The sequence below is a fragment of the Athene cunicularia genome, assembly GCF_003259725.1.
Source record: "Athene cunicularia isolate RWA chromosome 3 unlocalized genomic scaffold, athCun1 chr3_part1, whole genome shotgun sequence".
NCBI classification, from domain to species: Eukaryota; Metazoa; Chordata; class Aves; order Strigiformes; family Strigidae; genus Athene; species Athene cunicularia.
This window is the reverse complement of record NW_020799097.1, coordinates 50,434,915-50,456,726: the sequence shown is the minus strand read 5'-3', so window position 1 is coordinate 50,456,726 and position 21,812 is coordinate 50,434,915. Positions and strand designations below refer to the sequence as shown.

The 21,812-nt window shown below is 46.6% G+C and overlaps 1 protein-coding gene across 1 annotated transcript; it reads right to left on the bottom strand.

Moving 5' to 3' along the window:
* Positions 1-20,442: 20,442 nt before the first annotated feature.
* GPR6 (G protein-coupled receptor 6) lies at positions 20,443-21,806 on the bottom strand. Its single transcript, XM_026845465.1, has one exon. The coding sequence runs from the start codon at positions 21,749-21,751 to the stop codon at positions 20,894-20,896; it is 858 nt and encodes a 285-aa protein (XP_026701266.1). The 5' UTR covers positions 21,752-21,806; the 3' UTR covers positions 20,443-20,893.
* Positions 21,807-21,812: the final 6 nt, after the last annotated feature.

Below are 21,812 nucleotides of genomic sequence, written 5' to 3'. Positions count from 1 at the left end.
GAGCAGGTCCCACAGGGGCAAACCGACGGGGCTCATGTGGCTGCACCCACAAGTGGCTGTCACCCCATGTTCAGGCTAAACAAAGATCCTGCTGGAGCACCCTGCTGTCATCCCCATCAACTGCTGGTGCTGGCACGGTCAGTGACACCTGTAAGGGGGTGTTCAGCTGAAGGTGTTCCCTCCCAACATGTAATTACTTTTGCAGGTTTTTTCTCCTTATATTCCCCATAAATTTCATTAGCTGGATTTATGTGGTCACTAAACTACTTGATACAGCGATATTATATTCACAGTGGGAAATTATTTGCTATTCTAGTGAAAATGAGCATTTCCTAGTTTTGTCAATGCAGAGAATTACATTAACAGGGAAATAATACCCAGCTGAAATGAAGGAGGGTTTGATTCATGGTAATTACTGATTATATGCAGATTACTTTATGGCTTTAATCCTTTGGTCTCCCACTGTTTGCTTGCTAAACCTCTAAAAAAAAAAAAAGGGGGGGGGGGAGCAAGCATATGAGCATCTTGTTTGTAAGGTAAATTACAGAACCTAATTTGTTGATTACATGAAAGGAAGCGGAGCTCTGCACAGACTGGGACGGCAGCGGGAAGGAGCCAGCAGTGAGCTGCGCCTGCAGCATTGCTGGCTGCAGTCACTTCTGTGCTGGCTTTGAGCACCCGGTTCACATCCCCAAGATTGCAGCCCTCACCTGTGCATGTAGCTGGTTTTACTGGGGCCATGACAGGGCCTGGCCCTGATAAAACACCCACAAGCATGAGCAGGGCTATATGGAGGTGGCTCCTTGCTTCTACAGCTCACAGCCCCCTAGTCTGTCCCTTTTCTGTTTTCGCCCCCATTCATCAGGTAGAAGTAAGAGGATGTATCAATTAATTTGCGCTCAAAATGCCCCTAAAAACACTTTTTCCAGTTTAGCACACCAAAAGGCCTTTGCAAACCTTCAGTTTGAACTAGCACCATGCTTAAAACATCAGAAGCTGGTTAGCAGCCTGCCTTTGACACGAAGCTATCCAAAAATAGAGCGGCACATCACCACTGTTTCTCAGCCACTCCAGCCTTTCCAAAACAGCTCTTCTCCTCTTATTTCCTGCAGCAAACCTTCAGCAGACTCACAATCCCTAGAGAGGAAACACAGCTTTTGATCATATATATATATATATATATATATATATATATAATTCTTAGCATAGCTGGAGTGAAATTTCAGCCCCTGCTCTCTCTATGAGGGAGAGATGGGAAGCAGGGCCATGCTCCTGCTGCCCGTCTGCCTCCCTGCCTGGCTAGGGAGTGTGGCCATCCCTGTTGTGCCCGGGCAGCTTGCTGACTGCACGTTGCATTTATTCTTAAAATACATATTGACACCCTCTTAAGTGAAAAGTGGGTCGCTGGGGTTTTGCATCCAAAAATATCACCCGGTGTTGGAGCAGGCTCCGAAGCAGCTTGGTGCGCTTGTCTGCAGCCGCTCCTGCGCATGCTGGCTGGGATCTTCCAGCTGCCAGCGCTTTCTCTAAGAGACGAAAGGGAGAGGGAGGGAAGCACTGGAATTACCAGCACAAACGACAGTCCTCTGGGCTAGCCCTGCCTGCCGGTGCCCCTGGGGAAGGCAGCGCAGAGGAGCATGGGCAAGCAGCACCCACCGAACCCATCAAGGATGGCCTGGAGTGGCACTTGCAGCCCATGTGAGCACTGTCCCTGTCGTGACATGGTGCAGGCCAGATCCAGGCTCTGGGATGGAGGATTGGCACGACCGGCACTCCCCCCAGGAGCACCCCATCCCCTTGGTCAGTACCAGCCATGATGGCTTCCCCAGCCTGACCATAGGGTGATGCTGTTCCTTCAGTCCACGGTATCACCCTCACTCGTGGACATCCCCCTCCTGGATGCAAAATTGGATCTTCAGCTGTTCCTAAGTGCCCCAGTAGCCAAACGGCCTTGACTCTGTGCCCCACTCGCTGCAATGAGCAGCCCCACTCGTGGGATGGTCTCTTCAGTTGTGTTCCCCATTCCTGCCATAATGTCAACAGGGAGGTTTTAGCCTTTCTGTTTTGCACAGAGGGAGCTGAAGGTGGGCATGTGGACCCACCAGCATTTTATCTGCCTGTGCAGGATGGGCACCCTTTGGATTTTTGAACTTTTCCTTCTCCCTTTGCTGGTCATAAAACTTTAGAAGAACAATATACACCACTTGACAGTGAACTATTGATCCCCACGTTTACCACCTTATTTCTCTGCCTTCCATCAGTGCAAGAATAATAATTAAAATGTAATCATAACGAAACAAAGAGAGTTGCTTTGCTTCTGGTTGGTTGCTGTGGGAAGGCTGCTTCCTCCTGCCTGCCCCTGTCGCTTCACGCACACCCCGCATCAGATGACATTTGATCAACAGCCACAAATGAGCAGAATGCAGAATATCTATCATTTCTGTGCCGCTGGAGCCTGGAGACGGTGTGCGCGGCTTTGCTTTACCATTGGGCTGGCTGCCCCCGGGCTAACCATTAGCCACTTCAGGCCGTGCTGGCTCTGGGCGGTGGGGAACCCCAAAGCCCCCCCGAGCCTGGCCAGGGCGCAGCCGCGGAGCGGGGCCCCCGGGCCGAGCGGGAGCCTCGCATCGGGAGGTGGCAGCATTTCCCCGCCTTGCAGGGCTCGGCCCAGGGGGGACCGGCCGGGCACAGCCGCTCCCCGGCAGCCCGCCCGCCTCTGCTGTGCTCTTTTCCAGGGAAAAGAAGCAATTTTTATTACTTTTGCTTCCAAGGCGCACATTTGGCATCTTATACCTTCCGTTTACCACTTACCCCTATTTTCAGCTCTCCCTTTCTTTTCTTTCCTTTTTTTTTTTTTTTTTTTTTTTTTTAAGAGGTGGGAAGGAGATAAAAGAGGTGGCAAATCAAAGGCAGCATCCCAGGGTCTCACCCGAGCGTTGCTGGGTCACCTCAGCCCCAGCGAGGACGGGCACCAAAGGAAAGGACTCCCACATCACCTGTGTCACCCATGGGCTGCTTGCTGCAGGGCCAGGGCCCCTGCCTGCTCGAGGGGATGGGGGCTGGGTGCCCCCAGCAGGGGCTGTGGTGGGGGTCCCCCCAGCCTCCTGCTTGCCCCGGGATGGGGAGACAAGCCCTGCAGGAGTTCTGCGAAAGCCCCCAAAGCAAGTGAGAAATCCCTCTCATCTGGTCATGCGGGAAAGGGAAGGCAGCACTGCTACTGTTCTGTGAGCAGCTCCGTGCCACAGGCCCATCACAGCCCAGGGGACCCCCAAGAAGGGACCTGCAGGGGGATCAGCACAGCAGCCAGACCCACACGCACCCCTCTGTGCTCTCCTGGACCTGCTACAGTGCAGGCTGGGGCGGCTGTCACAGCCCCACCACCATGGTTTCCTTCAACTGCAGGGGAAGGCCATAAACCACACGAAAACAGTAAAAGCATAAATCCAGGCTGGTTCCTGTAGCAAGAGCTCTGCAACACCTTTCCTTTACAGAAAGCAGCAGCCTGATGCAGGAGAGATCCCTGTCTGCTCCTCCCTGATGCAGAGCTCTTGCTCCTCTGGAGGATTTAATCAACCTGCCCATGCCCTATCAGCTGCACAAAATGCTCCTAAAACCCAAAGCATTCCCTTGCCCTCAGTGTGCCAGCTTCAGCCTCCTGCAGATCAGAGAGTTCAGATCCATGAGAGCTTGAAAGCACTTTTAAAAAAGCACACAGATTACCTTGGATAACCTGAGATCTTCTTTCCAAAAGGAGCCACAGCACTTTGTAGCCCAAGAGGTCATTTGGAAGTGCCTGTGCCTTTTCTGCCAGTGGGGCATAGCTGGTTTGAGAACATTTCCCCTTGTTTTTCCACTCAGAAAGCTCCTGAGTGGAAAAACACCCAGCTCTGCCGTGGGAAGGGGCACAAGCAATCATCTCCTCCCTGTTGTGGGACTCAATACCCCAGTGGAGCAAGTTCTCTAACACCAGCATCCACGCAGCCTTGGTGGTGACCCCCATCTGAACCCCACATGCATTTGCTGCAGTGACACTAACTGCTAGGCAATGTCAGGGCAAGATGAAACCTTCTGGCTCTCAGGAACTACATGGCAGTACTGGTCCCCAGGGCTCAGAAAGTCAGCTTTATTTCCAGCAAGTTTCCCTGTGTTTTCCCCACCCTGTGTGACTCTTGAGTGCAGTTTGGGTTTACACCACTGGTGCTGCCACCACAGCTCATGGCTGCTTGTGCTGAAATGCTGTGGTCCCCGTGACAGACACTTTAACATCAGCCTTTTCATTTGCACAAAGATGATGGAGTGGCTCATACCACTAGTGGAGATAAGAGCTTGTGGAAGCTGCCCATGGGTTTCAGTCTCCATATGCACCAGTAAAGCAGGTTCTTGGTGTCTCCATGCCCTGACGTCTCCTCTGGGAACAGGGGTGAGTGGGGCTGCCCAGAAAAGGCAGATCACTGTGCTGGGGAGGCTCTGGGGAGCTCCCCCCCACTACTAGTAGAGCTTGTGGGTTTCCTGTCCAGGTCATGCCCAGGAGCCGGCACTGGGCTCAGCCATCTCACCCACTGTGGCAGTTTGTCTCCTCCTGGTGATTTGTGAGGTCAGGCAGCAGGAGCAATCCCACACCAAGGTTGCCTCCTGGGCTGTGCCCCTGCTCTGGGGCAGAGCCAGCCCTCTCCCCGTGGGGAGCTGGTGACCCTCAGAGCTCACCTCCAAGTGCACATCTTTGCTAGATACTGGCTGTTATGTGTATCATACATGAGCTGTGCACACTGACGCACTCCCACAAACAAATAAGGTTTTTTTGGGGTGTGCTGGATTATTACCATCACATAAGTATTTGTATCATGGGGGTCCTGGCCCCCACTGCATTAGGCACAACACAGCCATGTAAAAAAATAATCCTGTCTGGATTTGGCCAAAGCTGAACTCCTAGGTCCTGGTTTAAGCATATAAATAGAAGAACTGACGATGTGACAAGCTGAATGCCAGCACTTTACTGTGAGGGTGGTGAGGCACTGGAACAGGTTGCCCGGAGAAATGGTGGCTGCCCCCTCCCTGGAGTGTTCAAGGCCAGGTTGGACGGGGCTTTGAGCAACCTGGTTTAGTGGAAGGTGTCCCTGCCCCTGACAGGCGGGTTGGGACTAGATGATCTTTCAGATTTCTTCCAACCCAAATCATTCTGTGATTCTATGATGTCCCAGAGATTTCAGAGGAGCAGCCTGGGAAATGACTTTTATTATTCTGTGGAAGTACTGGAAAGCAGAAAAGCATGGTTTGGCTGAAAACATTTGCAGTACTCAAGAAAACTAAAGGCTATAAACTAATTTTTGAATACCTTTTTTTTTTTTTTTTCTGTAAGCATGAGACATTACAAGAAAAGTTGGTTTGTTTTTTTTTTTTTTTAATCAGACTGTCTTTGAGGACTGCTGGGCTGCCAGAGGGGCATTTCCTGAGAGCAACACTCAGGTCAAAGAAATGAGCATCCTACAGGCAAGCACTCCCCAGATGTCTACTATTGCTTCTGTACCTGTCTCCTGACGTGCTCTCAGGGCTGGGGAGGAGCAGCTGGCATGAAATGGCTCTTTCCACCCCTGGGAAGGAGAGGGGGAATGTCAGGGATGACACTGAGACCTCTCTGCATCTCAGATTTGCAGGACAACCCCCCACCTCCATCCAGGCAAAGCTGCTTGTCCATGGTGACGGGCTCACAGAGGGACTTCTCCAAGTGGGGCTGGCAGAATAGGCTATTTCACCAAAGGAAACCAGTGAGTATGTACAAATTCGGAGCCTGCTGCCTCACAAGAGCACCCATGTGTGTGGGGGTGGTGTTGCTCTCTGGTTTGTGCCTGTCCTGACCCCTTCAGTGAAGCTGGGCTAGCGGTGGCAGGGCTGAGCTGTGGCACGAGGGAGCGTGGCTTCAGCCAAGAGGCCGCCTGCTCTGAAATAAACGTGGCTGGCAAGGCAAACAGCCTCCTGAGTCCCTTTAAATGAAATAACCGATCCCTTTCTCATAAACGTTTTCACGGAAACAGCAGTGGCCATGCCTTTATCAGCAACCGGATATTGAGGTATCAGTGCCCGTGATTCCAGCGGCTTGTTTAAGCGCAGATTTTCCTTTTACAGGCTGCAATAAATCAGGCTGATGATGTTGGCTAAATTGCTAGTTTTCTTTTGGCTAGTCGTCTGCGGATTAGAGTTTTACTGTCGATGATAACCACACATATTCCTGTGTCACATACCTTTCTAACAGGAACATTTTTAATAGTATGGAAAGAAAATGCTGTAAGAGTTTCCCCTCCCCTTCGCCTCAAGGCAAAGCCAACACAAAGACCCAGCTATAAAACAGTATGAAATCTTATTGGAATCATGTGGTTGTACTAAAAGTCTTTATTAACCTGATGTTCATTGAAAAGTAAATGCTCTGGGAAAATATCAACAACAGTAACATATTTTACTTGGCAGTTGATCACACATGACTGCTATGAGCTTTTCTATGACCATTTTAAAGCTGGTTACCAGTAGCACTGGGTACACACAGCGGAGATAGTACAGAGGGAGTGCGTTACACGTGCACTGCCAAAAATGAAAGATCAGTGGGTCAAGTCCATCACCCTAACCCAAACCCTGGCCATGGAGCAGGACCATGTACAAGGGACTTGGCCAAATTACTCATTGCTGAGGACACAACACTTGGAGCCCTGTGGCAAACCCAGTGCTGTGAATCTTGTATCCAGCCACACCCATGGCACAAGTGTCCTTTTCAGGTAACAGCCACGTCTGCACAGGCACTCGCTGCCGCACGCTGCCCTGCCTGCCCCAGAAACAAGGGGTCTCTGTGAGCCCCCTGCACCATTTCCACTGCCCAAGGGACCTTCTGCCTTTCATTCCTTCATTAGTTCTTGCACCTTTTTGCACAGTGCGTCCATGGGATGGTCCTGGAACTCACATGTCCCTGGGAAGGTGTAACCAAGTGATACTAGTCAGAGTGAACTTGCTCTGTAACACAGATCTTCTAAGCCGTGTAAAGGTTTCAGGCAACAATTATTTATTTAGGGTAGTGAATGAGTATGGTTTCTGCATGGGGGGCTCAGTGCACCACGCAGCCCCATGGGTGTTGGACAGTGTCTGGCCCCTGATTCTTATTCAAAATATGTGCTGTCTACATCCCTCAGAGGGTCCAGAAAACAGAATTTTTGGCTTTCTTTTAACTAAAAATGTTTGACTAATTCAAATTCAGCAGCATGAGCATCTGAACAGATTGCCTTCCCCCAGGTTTTCTACATGGTACTTTGTTGAAAGTTACTATAATTTAGATAAATGTCTACCGTTGTCACCAAGTCTATAGCTTTGACAAAGGCAGCTATTGATTTTGTCTGATGTGATCTATCCCGTATGAACACATGCAGCTTCTCAACTCATCAGCTTGTTATCTGCTACATTATTAAGTATCGATTCCCTTATTTGCTTTGTATTTATCACCTGTAGAATTTGGTGGAGTTGTTTGGCAATTTGGGGGACAAAAATTGCCAAATTTTTCATGAAGACTCTTTGCTTTACTCCAGTTTTTTCAGCAAAGCTTGGCCAAAGCTTGTCAGAGGGATGGCATTAATTCCTGCTTGTTTCCACAGGTTTCCTGAATGGCCTGAGCAGAAGGGGAACTGAGTGATTCCTTAAGATCCCTCCTACCCTGACCTTTCTGTCAAAGCCATAAGGTCTGTCCTCTGAGGTTGCAGACACTGACTTGTGCATGTATGCACGTGCACACCTACCTTAGTTCTGCTGTCAGACACCATTACATTTAAACTGTCATTAATTAAAATTAATGACTGTGTCCTAATGACATGGACTAGAATTTGACCCCATTTGTTCATCCACATCTTTATGATTTAATTTGCAGTCGCTATAGTGCTATGCTGGTTGCTACAGAGCATGTACAACAGACCTGAGCATCTCAAGGAGATTTTCTTCCATTCTCTGCTATTTTTGGTAGCAGCAGCCCCTACTCGCTGGAGGCCCTTCACTCTGCCTGGTGAGTGGTTGCTCACACCGTATCCATGTGGAGGGCTCAGGTCAGCAGCTGTGAACAGTGGCAGTCTGGTGTTAGGAGCTCGCAGTGAGTCAATAACTCTTCCCTCCCATCAGTTGTAGATAACCTGGGATAAAGAACATCTCCATGGAAATCGCTTTACCTGGGAGATTTTTCCTAGACTGTTATTCATTTGTGACCAGTTTCCAAACCCAGCTTTAGCTAAAGAGGAAGGATGGTTTACTCCATAATCTTTTTTGCACAGCATCTCAAAGAAAAAGAGCTTCAGCTTGAACCTGCAGGTACAGCTGTCCTCAAACGACTTTAGTTATTTCCCTGTAACAACTTGGAGGTCAGCTGGGTGTAATCGTTATAGGAAATGTACCAAAGCACCTCCTACTGTGAGGGATGATTTATAGCACTCCCTCCTAGCAATGGGCTTGCATGCAAGGAAGCCCAACAAAAGAAAACTTGTTTTTAAAAGGTGTGTATATATACACACGTGCAAACTCAGAGTTCAGTGCTTGATTAAGAAGATGCTGACATACTGCAGGAAATATTTTTGGGGAAAATCCCGCTGTATTTATTCATAAACAGTTCCGCTCATGCAGGCTCCATTCTGGTGTCTAGATATCGTATGAGTTGGGAGAAAAACTGCTGGCCCTAGAAAGAGAGCAATACATAACAAAGTAATCACAAAGTCTGGCCTAAACAGAAGGTAGAGAACTGTAGCATCTGTAGTATCTGACTGCCTACTACTCAAGTATTTGCAAAAAGCAAATGAAAGAATTACATGTGACTGTAACAGTGACATACTAAAATAGCTCTGGAAGAGACCTCATGAGTTTATTCAGCCTGTCCCTCTGTCTGGAGATGGACTCATTCTCCCTGTGTTGCTCCTGGTGGATGTTTACAACTTGCTATGAGAGGTTTCCAAGGTTGGAGGTCCCCACAACCTTCCTACACAGACTGTTTCAGTGCTTCTTTATTTCTGTCAATTTTCCAGTGTCAAGCTTGACTCCTCCTTGCTGTCATTTAAGCCCATCATTCATTGTTCTACAAACCATGGATGTTGGATGCACAAGATTTCCTTCTGCTTTTACAGCAGCTTTCACATACTGGAGGAGCTCCCCTGGGCCTTTGCAAATGATGAGGTGATGCTGTTGGCCAAGCTCAGCTTGCGATATTCCTCCACGGGTTTGCTACGTGGCTGGTCACTACCCACCCTGGATTTGCACTGGTGATTTTCCTGCTGTGCTTGCCCCTAATAGGCTATCTCCCCTTTTTTCCAGACTCTCTTTCAGGCTTGGTAAAATCATGTTGAACACAAAGTTGGTCCTCCGAGGTAACTGCAGCCCCTCCCAGCTGCCTGACAGCTGCACACTGGATAAATATTGTCCCTGCTCCATCACCCAAGTCATTTATGAAAAAATGGAACCACACCTTGGCTGAGACAGACACCTGTGAAACTCAGTACATCCTCCTGCTCTGGCAGCACACCCCCAGTGATTGCTCTCACAGGGGGATTTACAGAGAAATTTCATCCAAATCAAGCTCTCCTGTCTTGCAGGAGAGCAGGAGACCAGCCCAATGAGACTAGCTAAATGCTCTTGAGAAGTTACACACAAGAATTAGGGTTTGTGTCAGGCTTTCTTTCTCCACTGTAGTTATGAAGGACATTTGCATAAAGCAGCTGTTGTATTTGTAGAGAGAAAAATATACAAAATTAACTCAACAGCAGGAGAAGAGGCACAAACACACAATAAAAAGGCTCTCAGGTTCTACAGTTTCACTGGACATGCTGCCTACATCAGCTCCAGGTAAGACCTTAACAATTAGAACCAGAAGAAGAGTAACATAAGCCTTAAAGGTTTCCACAGTATCTCTCTACAAATGAACATTTTCAGAAGTTAGAAACCACCACTTATGGGTCACGGCATAAAGGACCTTGCAGAAAGATGGACAACATCTATGTGGTGGATGAAGTGTGCAAGCAGCTCTTGAGAAATGCAGCTTGATGGGAAACTGTGCAGAGCAATACTTGTCTCTCCTTTGCTTGGGGTGAACCAGGGGGATGGACCCAGTTAACCACAGCACAGCAAGCACATCACAGCCGATCGATAGCTCCAAGTGCTGGAACAGTTGAGAAATTGTTGCTATGGATTTATATAGGGTTATAAATTTTAAAGTGAGGTCACCTGAGAGTAATCTTAAGGAGCAGAAACAGCAACTTCTCTTTTATGTGGAAGCAAAGAAAGGTGATACCGGGCCAGACAAAGTTGTAAACATCATATTACGGCATTTGGGAATGGAGCGAAGGCAAGAATGTAAAAGCTGGCTTAGATTGTTTAAAAGATATTTTTGTTGCCTGTGGGTGATTTGTTCAAGGACATAAATGTGGATTTCTCAGCCTCAGCTTCTGATTATGAATGCCAGCAAATTACAGACCATGTTTGGAGTCCCTCTGAGCGGCAGCAAGACAGAGCGGGGAAGGAAGGGCCCCAAGCAGCATGGCACCACCGCCTGCCCCAGACTCGGGGTTTTTGTGACCTGAATGGGAGAGACAAGACACCCACCTCCCTGAGGGAGCCACAGGGAGTGCTTGTGGTGGAGGTGGCTGCCACAGCTCCTCGGAGCTGGGCTGCCCTCCCTGTCTTGCCCAGTTTGCCCCCTCCCCTCTGCCTCCTGCCCACAGATGGGCAGCCAGCCTTGCAAGTCTGTATTAAAAAGGAACCATCACCAGAAGTGCTGTTGCAAGGGAAAAGAGTTTATCTCCACTAAAGGGTCTGATTGATCTCTCTGATATTTGCAAAAGCCGCTTGTGGTGTGTTTTTAGACCAACCTGAACATGTCTGCATGTTGGCTGTGCTCTGTAAGCAGGAGTTCACCACTACACCTGCATTAATCTGTTCTCATCCTAGCCTGGTGCCTGGAAAAAATGATCCGTAAGGCATTGTGCTGCCTATCATACCCCAAAGGCAGCTCTTGAAGATGTTCTTTGGGTAGCCCAATGGCACTGCATGTCCTGTAGAATTATCCTGGTCACAGATCAGCAGGTAATGATGAGGTGGGCTAAGCCTTTGGTACTCACTCTGAAGCTCACACTTAGGAGTGTAATATTCTGGGTATCCTGAAAAATACCACTCCTGTTGTGTCTTTTCACCTCGGGCAGTAGGTGACTTTCAAAAGGCAGAGAATAAACTCCACCTGCCACTTACAGATGCTTCTGAGAAACAGTGAGAGACACCTTGAGCTGCAGATCTCATAGACGCAGGCATTTTTGTTTGTACCTCTGCCAGACTGGCCCATGAATCTCTCTCATTTGTAGTTTATCCAGGTGTAACAAGATCAGAAGTGTCACAGAAGTAACACTGTTCCCCTTAGAGCAGTCCCCTCTGAGGTGATGTGCACCCAAGTCCTCACATGTGAAACCCTTCTGAGAGAAGCAATAGCACCATCTGAAAGGAGAGAAAAATGGAGATGTGTCTGAGGAAAGACAGTTCACGCCAAGAGCAGGAAACCTGATGTGTCTTCAGGGAAGAGAGAAGGAAAGGCAACCTCCTGGGCAGAAATGAAGGTGAAAGGGGTCTCAGGGCAAGAAGAGAGAGCAATAGGAATAAAAGACACATACAGATGTTACCAAAACGGGAACAGAAGACATACATACTATCCGTGTTTTCTATGCAAATACCTCATTCCAGGATCAAAAGGACTTTTCTGATGTTCTTTGGTAGCTCCCAAGCAAATTTCACTACTACCTCATTATAGCACCATTTTCTGCCCTGCAGAAGAGGAGGATTACAAAGCACAGGTTTTCATGCAGGTATCCAGCTGTCACCTGTTACTATGGAGGGATGCTCCACAGAGCAGGATGAGACACATTCCATGCCTTGAACTGTCCAGTGGTATGCTGTACTCATGAGAAGCGGGGAGCACCCACAGCACCAAGTGACACCAACACATTCCTCAGTTCGTGGCAGGGGTAAAAGGGGAAGGGGTTGTTGGAGGCAGTGGGGGAGCTCATGCCCTGTTCAGCACTGGCTGAGGCACCAGGGAATTTCTGGAGAGGTAGAAACACAGCCATGTAGCTTGGCAGGCAAATGGGATAAGCAACCAGTCGGCCAGAAAACCAGTTCTGCTGCCTGCATGATAGAGCAGCTGGACTGACATTGCCAAGTCAAGTATCAGGCACATTCAGCATGTTTCTGCCTGCTCAGATAAAGTAATAAGTGTTCATTTCAGACCAGGCATGGCAGAATGAAAGGGTATTATTAGGAAGCTTTTATGGATCTGACCAATACTACGGACATACTATGATTAGGCAAAAAGTCCCAGTTTAATGATGACGAAGGTAGAACCAGAACCTTTCCTAACTTCTAAAATTTTCTTATAAAAGAAGAAAATTGGAGATGCTCTGGTTGACACAATAAGTGCCATGTGCCACTAACGTAGTGGTGGGTTTCAGCAGACAAGCTAGCAGCTGGGGTATTCACCTAAATATGTCTGGGAGAGTTGTGGTGCTTCACAGAGTCTTTATTTCCCACAAATGTGTCTCCTGTGGAACTGATGCTGTCTGACAGCACAGTAACTACAGCACAGTATGCTAATCTTTCCAATTTCATTTCGAATGAAAATAATGTGATTAGCTGTTCTCATTCACGAATAGGCAGTATCTGATTACTCTTAGGGCTCACTATTCTGGTGTTACAAGCGAGGCCTCATACAATGGATCGGTCTGCAAATGCCTGTCTCCCATGTGACGGTCTTTGACTGCCATGGAGCGGTTCAGATTCCCAGGAGAAAGGAGTCCATCTTCAGCTGCATCAAGCTGGGAGACCTCTCAAAGTCTTGGGTTTATGCTTGGCACACAGATGACTCCTCATCCCCAAACTCCCCCAGCAAAAGGTTTTCTGACATGTTTATTTTGACAGCATAATTCAATCAACTATTATTTTCTTTGAGCCATTTATAGAACAGCAAGTGTTCAGAAAGGTGGAGTTCTTAACTTATTTGTCTCCCATTTTCTTTATTTGCCACTGCACAACAACATTTATGACAGAATACACCACTGCTTGAAAAAATTATAAACACTTTAGGAAAACCTAACTTGCTACTGATTAAGAAAAATTAGCACAGTATCAAAAGTCAGAGAGTGATAATGGGAAACAGCAGGGTTTCCATATTTACTAACACATTCAATTTCCAACGGAAGAGACTTCTTTTGACAACATCTTAATATTATCTAGATGCACTTCTTTCTGTAAAAAGCAGCAACATCTAGAAGTGACAAATTATATCTGGCTGCAGGTATAAATCACATTATTTCACTGTGATGCAAAAGATAGTGTGTCATTGAAAGTGATGATTAATAAAATATTCAGTCATTCAAAGTGTGTCATAGATCTAATTACATTTTATAGGAGACTCAACCTTTATTTAAACAATCTACATCTTGGAAAATATTTCCAGAGCATCTCCTTCTGCCTTGGTTTTAAATGTAATTACTAATCTGCATGCCATCATCTTGTTGGTGAGAAAATGGGTACTGATCCATACAAAATATGCCTTATCTCAAAAAAAGAAAGAAGGTTCAAGCTAATTTTTAAAACCTTTTTCCAAACCTTCCCTGAAAAATCTGTCTTTCAATTAAGCTACAAACACACCACAAGGCCACTTGGAGAAACACCTTCTCAAGAAAAACAACTTTGTTTTAAACCAGCCAGGAGCTAGACAGTGAATAGCAGGAAAAAAACATGAAAAATATTCCTCCAACTCAGAATTTCTTTCCTTCCCCCAGAGCTGATTTGCCTCCTTATGACCCCATCCAGTCCCTCTGCCTGAAGCATCGCAGCCAGCCCATCCCTGCAGTCCCTGCATCATTGAACCAAAACACCCTGTGCTAGAGAAACAAGTGTTTCCAACAGTGCTGATAAGCCTCCACTGCATAAAAAAAAACCCCTCTCTGCCAATATCTTGGGATTGGAATTTACACTCGTGGAAACATTGGCCAGTGCAGAGGCAAAAAACCTTGATTGTCCTTATTTCAAGCTATGTTCCTGTGCTTTTGTACCAAATGGAGCTACATGAGAAACACAGGTGTAAGGACACGGACCTCCTCAATTCTCACCTAGTTTAGGGGGAAAAAAAGCATTTTCCAGGCTGCTTGGGCTATGAAAAAGTAAAGCATGCTGTCTATGTGCTGCTGCCTGGCTACAAGGGCACAGAGGATAAAAATGTAAAGCAGCCTATTGATTTGGTACTTGTAGGTCTGGTCAGTAAGCAAGATTGCTGAGGGGCCCACCTTTAGGAATATGGGTGCTTAACTCCTTTTCCTGATTCTGATTCCAAGCATCTAATTCTCACTTTTAAGAGCTGGCACATCTTTAAAAATCTGCCATCTGTATGGATTTTACATGCTAACCAAGGAAAATAAGGAATCTTCTTTCCTTTCTGAGTAAAGCTGGAGAGGTAGATAGAATCAGGAGCTCAATTCACACAGTATTATTTCATTTTCTTGATTACAGAACTGTAACTCCTATTTACTTAGTTATTAAAAGAAATACATGTGTAGAGAGAGTGATACAGCTCGACTTGGAAAAAAGTTCCCTTAACAGTTACTCAGATTTGCCGACTCCAATCAACACCTTCTGTAATGCCTGTGAACACCAGCAATGGGCAAAAGCTGGGAACCAAAAGGCAGCCAAATGTTGGCAGGTATTTTCCCAGGTATTTTCCTTATCAGCCAGGTTCTGACACTGTGCCCAGCTGTGAGTGAGATCAAGAGCAAGCTCGCGTCATCTCACACTGATGTAGGAAACAGTACCTTTAAGAGATGCTCCAGTAACCAAAGGAATCATAACAAGGTGCAGCTTTATGGAGGTGTGGGAGGCACAAACCAGAGCTCAGACCAGGTAACACATTAGCACAGTGGTCCATCAGTGTGGGTAGCATAAAGCACATGAACAGACAAGGAAAAATCAGCAAACACAAACAGGACATGGCAAAGAGGACACTTTTGGTTTCTGTACCATTGGGATGTTATAAATTTGGTTGAGATTTTTAATGTTTTTGGTCTTTTTGTGCATATCATGCACCATAACTGGATGCTAAATATTTCTGCTCTGGACCCAAATGTGCATGATAAAAATGCAGGCTCCTTTGTTTGAAAACAAATGAAAATGTCTGTTTTTTAAGGAAAAGGTCAAGGAGCATGGACTAACCAAGGCTGGCTGTGCTCAGGTGCAGGGGGCAATGGTGGACACAGCACCTGGCTCCTGCTCTGGTCTTGCCTGGGTGGAGAGAAATCCTGTGTTGCAGGGGAAGATGAAAAGGTGCTCTGCCCCAGCACCTTGTGTCAGGGGCACAGAGGGCATCAGGGGATGGAAGAGGCATGTTATCTTGCAGGTGATTGCTAAGTCTGGGCTTGCAGCTATAAGTCTAATTGTGTTCAAAAAGCAGGGTGAAAGGTGGGTCTGGACTGTGTTTTATTCCTTCACAAGGCTGTATGGTAAGTTGGGCATCTCAAGGGATCTGCCCGCACTTGCTGTTGTCCACCTGAGGGATGCTGCAGTTTAAGAAACGTTTTTGGTCTTTTATGTGCAGCACCAACCCATTGCACTACGTTCAGCTGATGTATCTGAGGTACCTGCTAGAGGAGCTGTTTCCATGTTATGTATCATACCTTGAACCACTGTGCTCTTCCTCTAACACAGATATTAGCACGTTCATCTTTTCTCTTGCTTTTTCTCTCCCACCACTTGCATTATGATGCCAACAAAGTAGAATGATAAAATAAGGATGGGAATCTGCTGGAAAACGCCCTTCACTATCGGGCTTTGCTGTAAAGTGTGGACCCTACAGAGAGACCACACCATTGCTTCACCTCCTGCTGCCATCTGTCACTTCTTTGCAGCAGACAGAGCTGACATGAGCAGACCTGCCTCTGCTGAACCCGTTGCCACGTCTACCATCAGTGCTGAGTCAGTGCCTACAGGTCTCCAGCTGTGCCAGCAGCAGCTGGATTATTTCCATGCAAAGTTACTGCCCTTGACAAATGAAACTAACCCTGGGGGAATTTTTGCCCTGCAAGAGATTTCTGTAGGCAGAGGAAAGAGTTCAAACATCGAGAGGGCAGTGGAAGGCCTGTCAGTTTTCTGCCCAGCAGAGTTTTGTGTGGCACTCTGAAGCAAAACACAGAAGCTCAGGAGCTACTCCGTGAGCCTTCAACAGGTCCCAGGGAGAAGGTCAATGGATGAGGACCAGGTAATGGGGAGACACCTCGTAACTCAGAGTGTCCCTCAAACAAGCAAACCCAGCAGGGGTTAAGGTGAGCTTCCGATGTACTTATCCTCTGTGCAGAGCTGAATTGCACCCGCTCGGTCACTCTTTGCCCCATGAGTTGCATGTCTCCATCATGAAGCAGCAAGAAGGAGAAAACACAGTTTTATGGTTTGCCCCTTGTCTTATGTTCATTTTAAATGACTGCCACAAAAGCTAGCTGAAGAGCTTAGGAGCAGCTGCATGATCAGAAATTATTTTTACCTCATTAAAAAAAATGAATCCTTTTAAAATGAGAGCAGCAGAATGGAGATTAGAGCTTCTAGTGCTTTGCCGGGTGTTACTTAGTACCTGTGGATCATTACATTGATAAAAATACATATAGCCTCACTTTTCAGGTTTAAAAGTGTTTTGTCCTTTTGTTTGCTTAGCTAAATAAAGAGATTTTGTTTGACCTGTGATTTTGAATCCAGCTGGCTTTTTAATATACAGTGACTCATACAAAGCAGCCTGCAGAGTCAGTCTCATTTCCACTGTCACACCGCTGATTTTGGCAGGAGCCCCACAGAAAACCAAGCAGTGTGGGGGGCTTTTGGCCCAGCTCCTGACCAGACCTTCCTCACCAGAGCCGTGCTCTTCTTTCTGTAATTTCTCCCACCAAAATGAAGGAACTACTCACAGAGAGAGGTACTTCACGCAAGCCAAATTTCCAGGATCTGGCCATTCGAGGCACTGCAAGTCCTGTAAGATTTTCAAGGTTAGTAATAAACTGTTAGTTTCTAATGAAAATTAGAGTTGAGGCTGAGAACTTCCTGTCCCAAAATGGTAATTTTTTGTAATGAGGTTCTGTCATTATCTTGGCTGATGTGTAATAGAGCATCACTGGTTTTAGTGGGAGCCGGTTGGGAGCCGGCTGGGAGCTCTTTAGACCAAGATTGACATTATTTTATCTACTTCAGAAGAAGCCAAAAAAATTTTAAGGGTGGTAAAGCAGAAAATCTCAGTTCCATTTTCAGTAAAGGCTGCATATAATGTATCATTAGCAGATGTTGGGCCTGATTCGTGCACCTAACTCGGTGCAATTTTTCTCCCCTCACAGATTGCATCATTGACATGAGAACGTTAAAACCACTGAGCACACATGCCCTCAGGGACCAGGAAAGATCCATGCTCACCAGTAGTAAGGGAAATTTCTACTGCAGTTCTGCAGTCCCTATGCAGGCAAAGTTGCCTTCTGACTTCTGGAAATACGAGATCAGACACGGTACACGGCTCCCCATGGGGCTGCGTGGGGGTCACGACGACTCACTGCCCAGCGACTGGCAATGGGAGCTCCAGGAGTTTTTGTCTTCCACAAATCATTTCATGAGCAAGGTAAAAGTGCCATTGTCTCACAACAGGAGGAGCCTATCTGGACAGGTGGGTCCAGATACAGCAAATGTAACACCCTTTTCTCAAATAAATGTCTGCTGTTTTGATAAAAAACTCAGCAAGGAAAATATAGGCTCCATGCTATACACAGTTCCTGGGCTTCCTTCATCAGGAATCACAGCTCTTCTTTTTCTGAAGTGAGATGTTATTTGGGGAGACAAGAGCTTATGTAGACTGCTTTATGTAATTCTGCTCAGGTATCCCTGCAGTTCAGGACTCACTTTGAAAATGAAAGGCCGTATTTTACTGCAAGTGGGTTGACGTCAATTCCACTCTCAGGGCTAACCAAAAGCCATCAAAATATTGTCTCCTCTTCTGCCTTAGTCTTTCCCAGAAATTATGAGTCAGCAAAAGCTTTCTGAGAGTGGTATATAAAAAAACCCCTACATTTGTATTGTCCCAACAAAACAAATGGCTAAGATCATTGCAACCCAAATTTGCTTCCTAGAAGAAGGGAAGAATGCTTGGGGAAATAAATACCTTAAGAGTTTTGCATTTTTAACAGGAGGTGATCCTGTTTTATTTTGTAAATACTGTGAATCATTGGGAAAAGCACTAAACTGAAAATGAGGTCATATAGTAAAAAATGAAACAAAGCAATTAACCTGTTGGGATAAAAATGGAAAAGTAATTCACCTAAGTCCTTTTCACTCTTGGATTAAGGGCTTTTTTACTGAAGTAGGATTCCATCCATTTAAGTTTTCTATATCTAATTTTTATACAAGTTGTCACTGCTTAATGACTTTATGGTGAAAATCCCTGGTGTGCAGTTCCCGACAGAGTTAAGGGAGGGAGGTGGCATCAGGGGTGGTCTCTAGCAGAATCTGTTTGCCTAACTTCCAGGTCTAAAAATATGCATAAGAAATCTCCCCTAGGGGATTTCAGAGGCAAAACTGATCTTCAGAGCCTGCACAGGGCTCCCAGGAGACTCCTCAGGTCCTACTCAGCATCTCACACCTGGGTGCAGGTTCAGTGCCGGGGTGTGACGATCTGCATCCCCGGCATGGAGCTCTGCCTGCAAGAAACACTCAGTAAGGGAATCGATGGCTAACCTGCCCTGCGGTTTTACTGCAGTCCTCACATAGATGACAATGATTTATGAGACTAAAGCCTAGCAGATGGCAAGTTTTCCAGCTTTACCAGGAAGTTTTGCCAGATTTCAGTAGTCTCAGGCACTCACTGGTCTTTTCTCTCAGCAGTTACTACTGTAGGTGATGTAGTATCTTTGGCTGAGTCTGTGTGAGTTACTAGAGCAGGGCCAGGATGCTCAGCCAGCAGTTTAGTCCTCAGCTTTGCAGGGGGAAAAAGGCTTAGGCACGCTTTGTGCCACCGGCTCACAAGGCTAGAGGGCAGGCCTTGACCTCTTTTTTTTGCTAGCTTGGATTTAACATATGAAATGAGGGTTTAAAAGAGGGAAAAAATATTCTTTCTCACTAGCAACTTCAGAGTTTTTAATATGAGCAGCATTTTGACCTATTGTTAAGTTCTGGTTTAAATCATATTTGTAATATCACTGTAACAGTGCCTTGATGAACTGTGCATCTGAAGGTATTCATCAATTACAATGTCACATTTGTGATTAACAGAATTTAGAAAAATAATGGGGCTAGCAGAGTCTGGAAAACAGTTTGGGTTTTTTTTTAAATGAAGTGTCTTTGTATTATCAGCGAAATTATACTGGTTTTCTTAATACTTGCACTCGCATAAATGCAGCATTACTGATTCACAGCCTCACTGAGGCTTGTTGGATACTTGTGGCCCCAGAAGGCAAATGCTTGATGAGTTGCCTAGTCATAAGTACATCAGTCCAAACTTTTTTTATGGTACTGTGCACACAAAAGTAATGTTTCAGCCCTTAAGTACAAATTGAAATGATAGTGATAAAGTATAACATAACCAGGGTGTAAATGTAGCACAACTATAAACGAATAAGCAGCAACTCTGCTTCTGAAATCTGCCGCTCTAAATGAAACAGTCGCTGGTGAATTTGAACCTGAGTGAAGAAGTGTTTGATCTCTGAATGACAGTGACTCTGATGTGCTCTTTGAAGCCACTAAACCATGGGATTATCAGAAAACTGTATACAGCTCCGAGACAGGCAGACAGCAAAGATGCACTTAAATGATTTTTCTACAGCACTCAGCCCCCAAAAAAGAAGTGGGAGAAACAATACAGTTCCCCCTCAGAACTGTGGATGATAAAAAAAGTCTTTTAGGAAAAAAGACTGTGACTTTTCTCTTTTCCTTTTTTCCCCTCCAGTGTTAGGCTTAAGGAGGAATAAAAAAGAGCCCAGTTTAGACTCAGATTTTTCCCCTCAGTTTGATAATTTTTTAATGGAGCATGATCATAAAGGGCTAACTTACAACTTGAAGATGAAAGCTACTGGAATCGTGGCAAATAACTAATTAGCAGCCTATTTGACTGGGCTTTTTGTTTCTTTGGTTGCTGGAGAATAAAAAGGAGCATGTGCTCTTTGTTACTCTCTCTTTGCCAGACTAAAGAGAACAAACAAACAAGCAAGCAGGAAGGTGCCTTTCTTGGTGCAGTATTTCATCTCCATAGTGAATGATGATCTCTTTAGGCAGAATTACACGGGGAGCTTTGAAAAGTAAACAAAGGGACTTTGCTCAACTGGCAAATTTGCCAGCTCTCTCATTTCTAAAAGCATCTCAACACACAAAGTTATAGTACATCTTACACGTTTTTATTTGTATACAAAATGTTATAATTTATCAATTTTGTGCAGCAAAGTATAGACACACACATACATACACACATACACCCCCCCCCCCCCCAACGCACACACGTACAAATACAATACAAACACAACTTTCTTTCTCTCTGCCCTTCAGAAAGGCAACACTGTTTTGGCAGGTCAGCAGCTAGAAATAAGGTGCTATAATTAAGCGGTATCGGAATGTCTTCACTTTACAAATGTGATGTGCAAATTTATATACAACCACCTTTTTTTTTTTTTTTTTTCATGGAACCCAAAACTCCATACCCCGAACCACTCAGAGATACAAACATGTATAAAGTGCTAATACTTAAGCATGTTTCCAACGACTTCACGACGTAGTTTGAAGTTTAGAACAGGCACTGTAATATTTAGTTCACTGGGTAGATTGTCATTCGGTGTGGTATGACAGAGAGAAAAGTCACTCAGACATCACTGGGGGACCGGGAGCGAAAGGACACTTTAGCCTGAAAGCAGCCGCAGAAGAGCACCCACATGGACCTCTGGATTTCCTGGTTTCTGTAGGCGTAAATGATGGGGTTGATCATGGAGTTGTAGGTAGCCGGTAGAAGCGTGGCATACGTGTACACGGAAGGGTAGTCGGGATCCCCCACTACACAGTAGATGGCAAAAGGCAGCCAGCTGGCTCCGAAAGTCCCAAGGATTATAGCGAGGGTAGAGACTCCTTTTTTGGTGGCGACATAGTGCGAAGCAGTCAGAAAGTGCTGCTGGAGGGCTATCTGGTGGGCATGCCTGCAGACGATCTTGCAGATCTCGATGTAGAGATGGAGCATGATGAGGAAAATGAGGAAGAAAGAGGCGGACAGCAGCGTCACGTTGCTCTTGGTCAAGGGTCTGACGACGCTGCAGGCGGCGCGGTCATGGAGGCAGTTCCAGCCCAGGACGGGCAGCAGCCCCAGGCAGAGGGAGACCCCCCAGGCACCCGCCAGCATGGTGTGGATGCAGAGCACCGTCCTCTCCGAGTAGTAGGTGAGGGCGTTGTAGAGGGAGAGGTAGCGATCAACGGTGATGGCCAGCAAGCTACTCACGGAGGCGGCGAAGGAGGCGACGAGGAAGCCCACCGTCAGCAGGCTGACCGTCTCGGAGCGGATCACGTACTGGAAAACGAAGTTGAGGATGAGGCCGAGGCCGGCGAGGAGGTCAGCCGTGGCCAGGCTGCCCACCAGCACGAACATGGGGGTGCGCAGGGCGGGCGAGTAGCAGATGATGGCCACCACCAGGGCGTTCTCGCAGGCGATGGCGGTGCCGGAGACGCAGAGCATCACGTCCCAGGGGTTGAGGGCGGCGGGCGCGGGGGGCCGCGACGACAGCTCCAGCCAGCCG

Coding starts and splice junctions, on each gene's coding strand:
- GPR6 (XM_026845465.1), bottom strand. CDS start 21,751: ATGCTCTGCGTCTCCGGCACCGCCATCGCCTGCGAGAACGCCCTGGTG.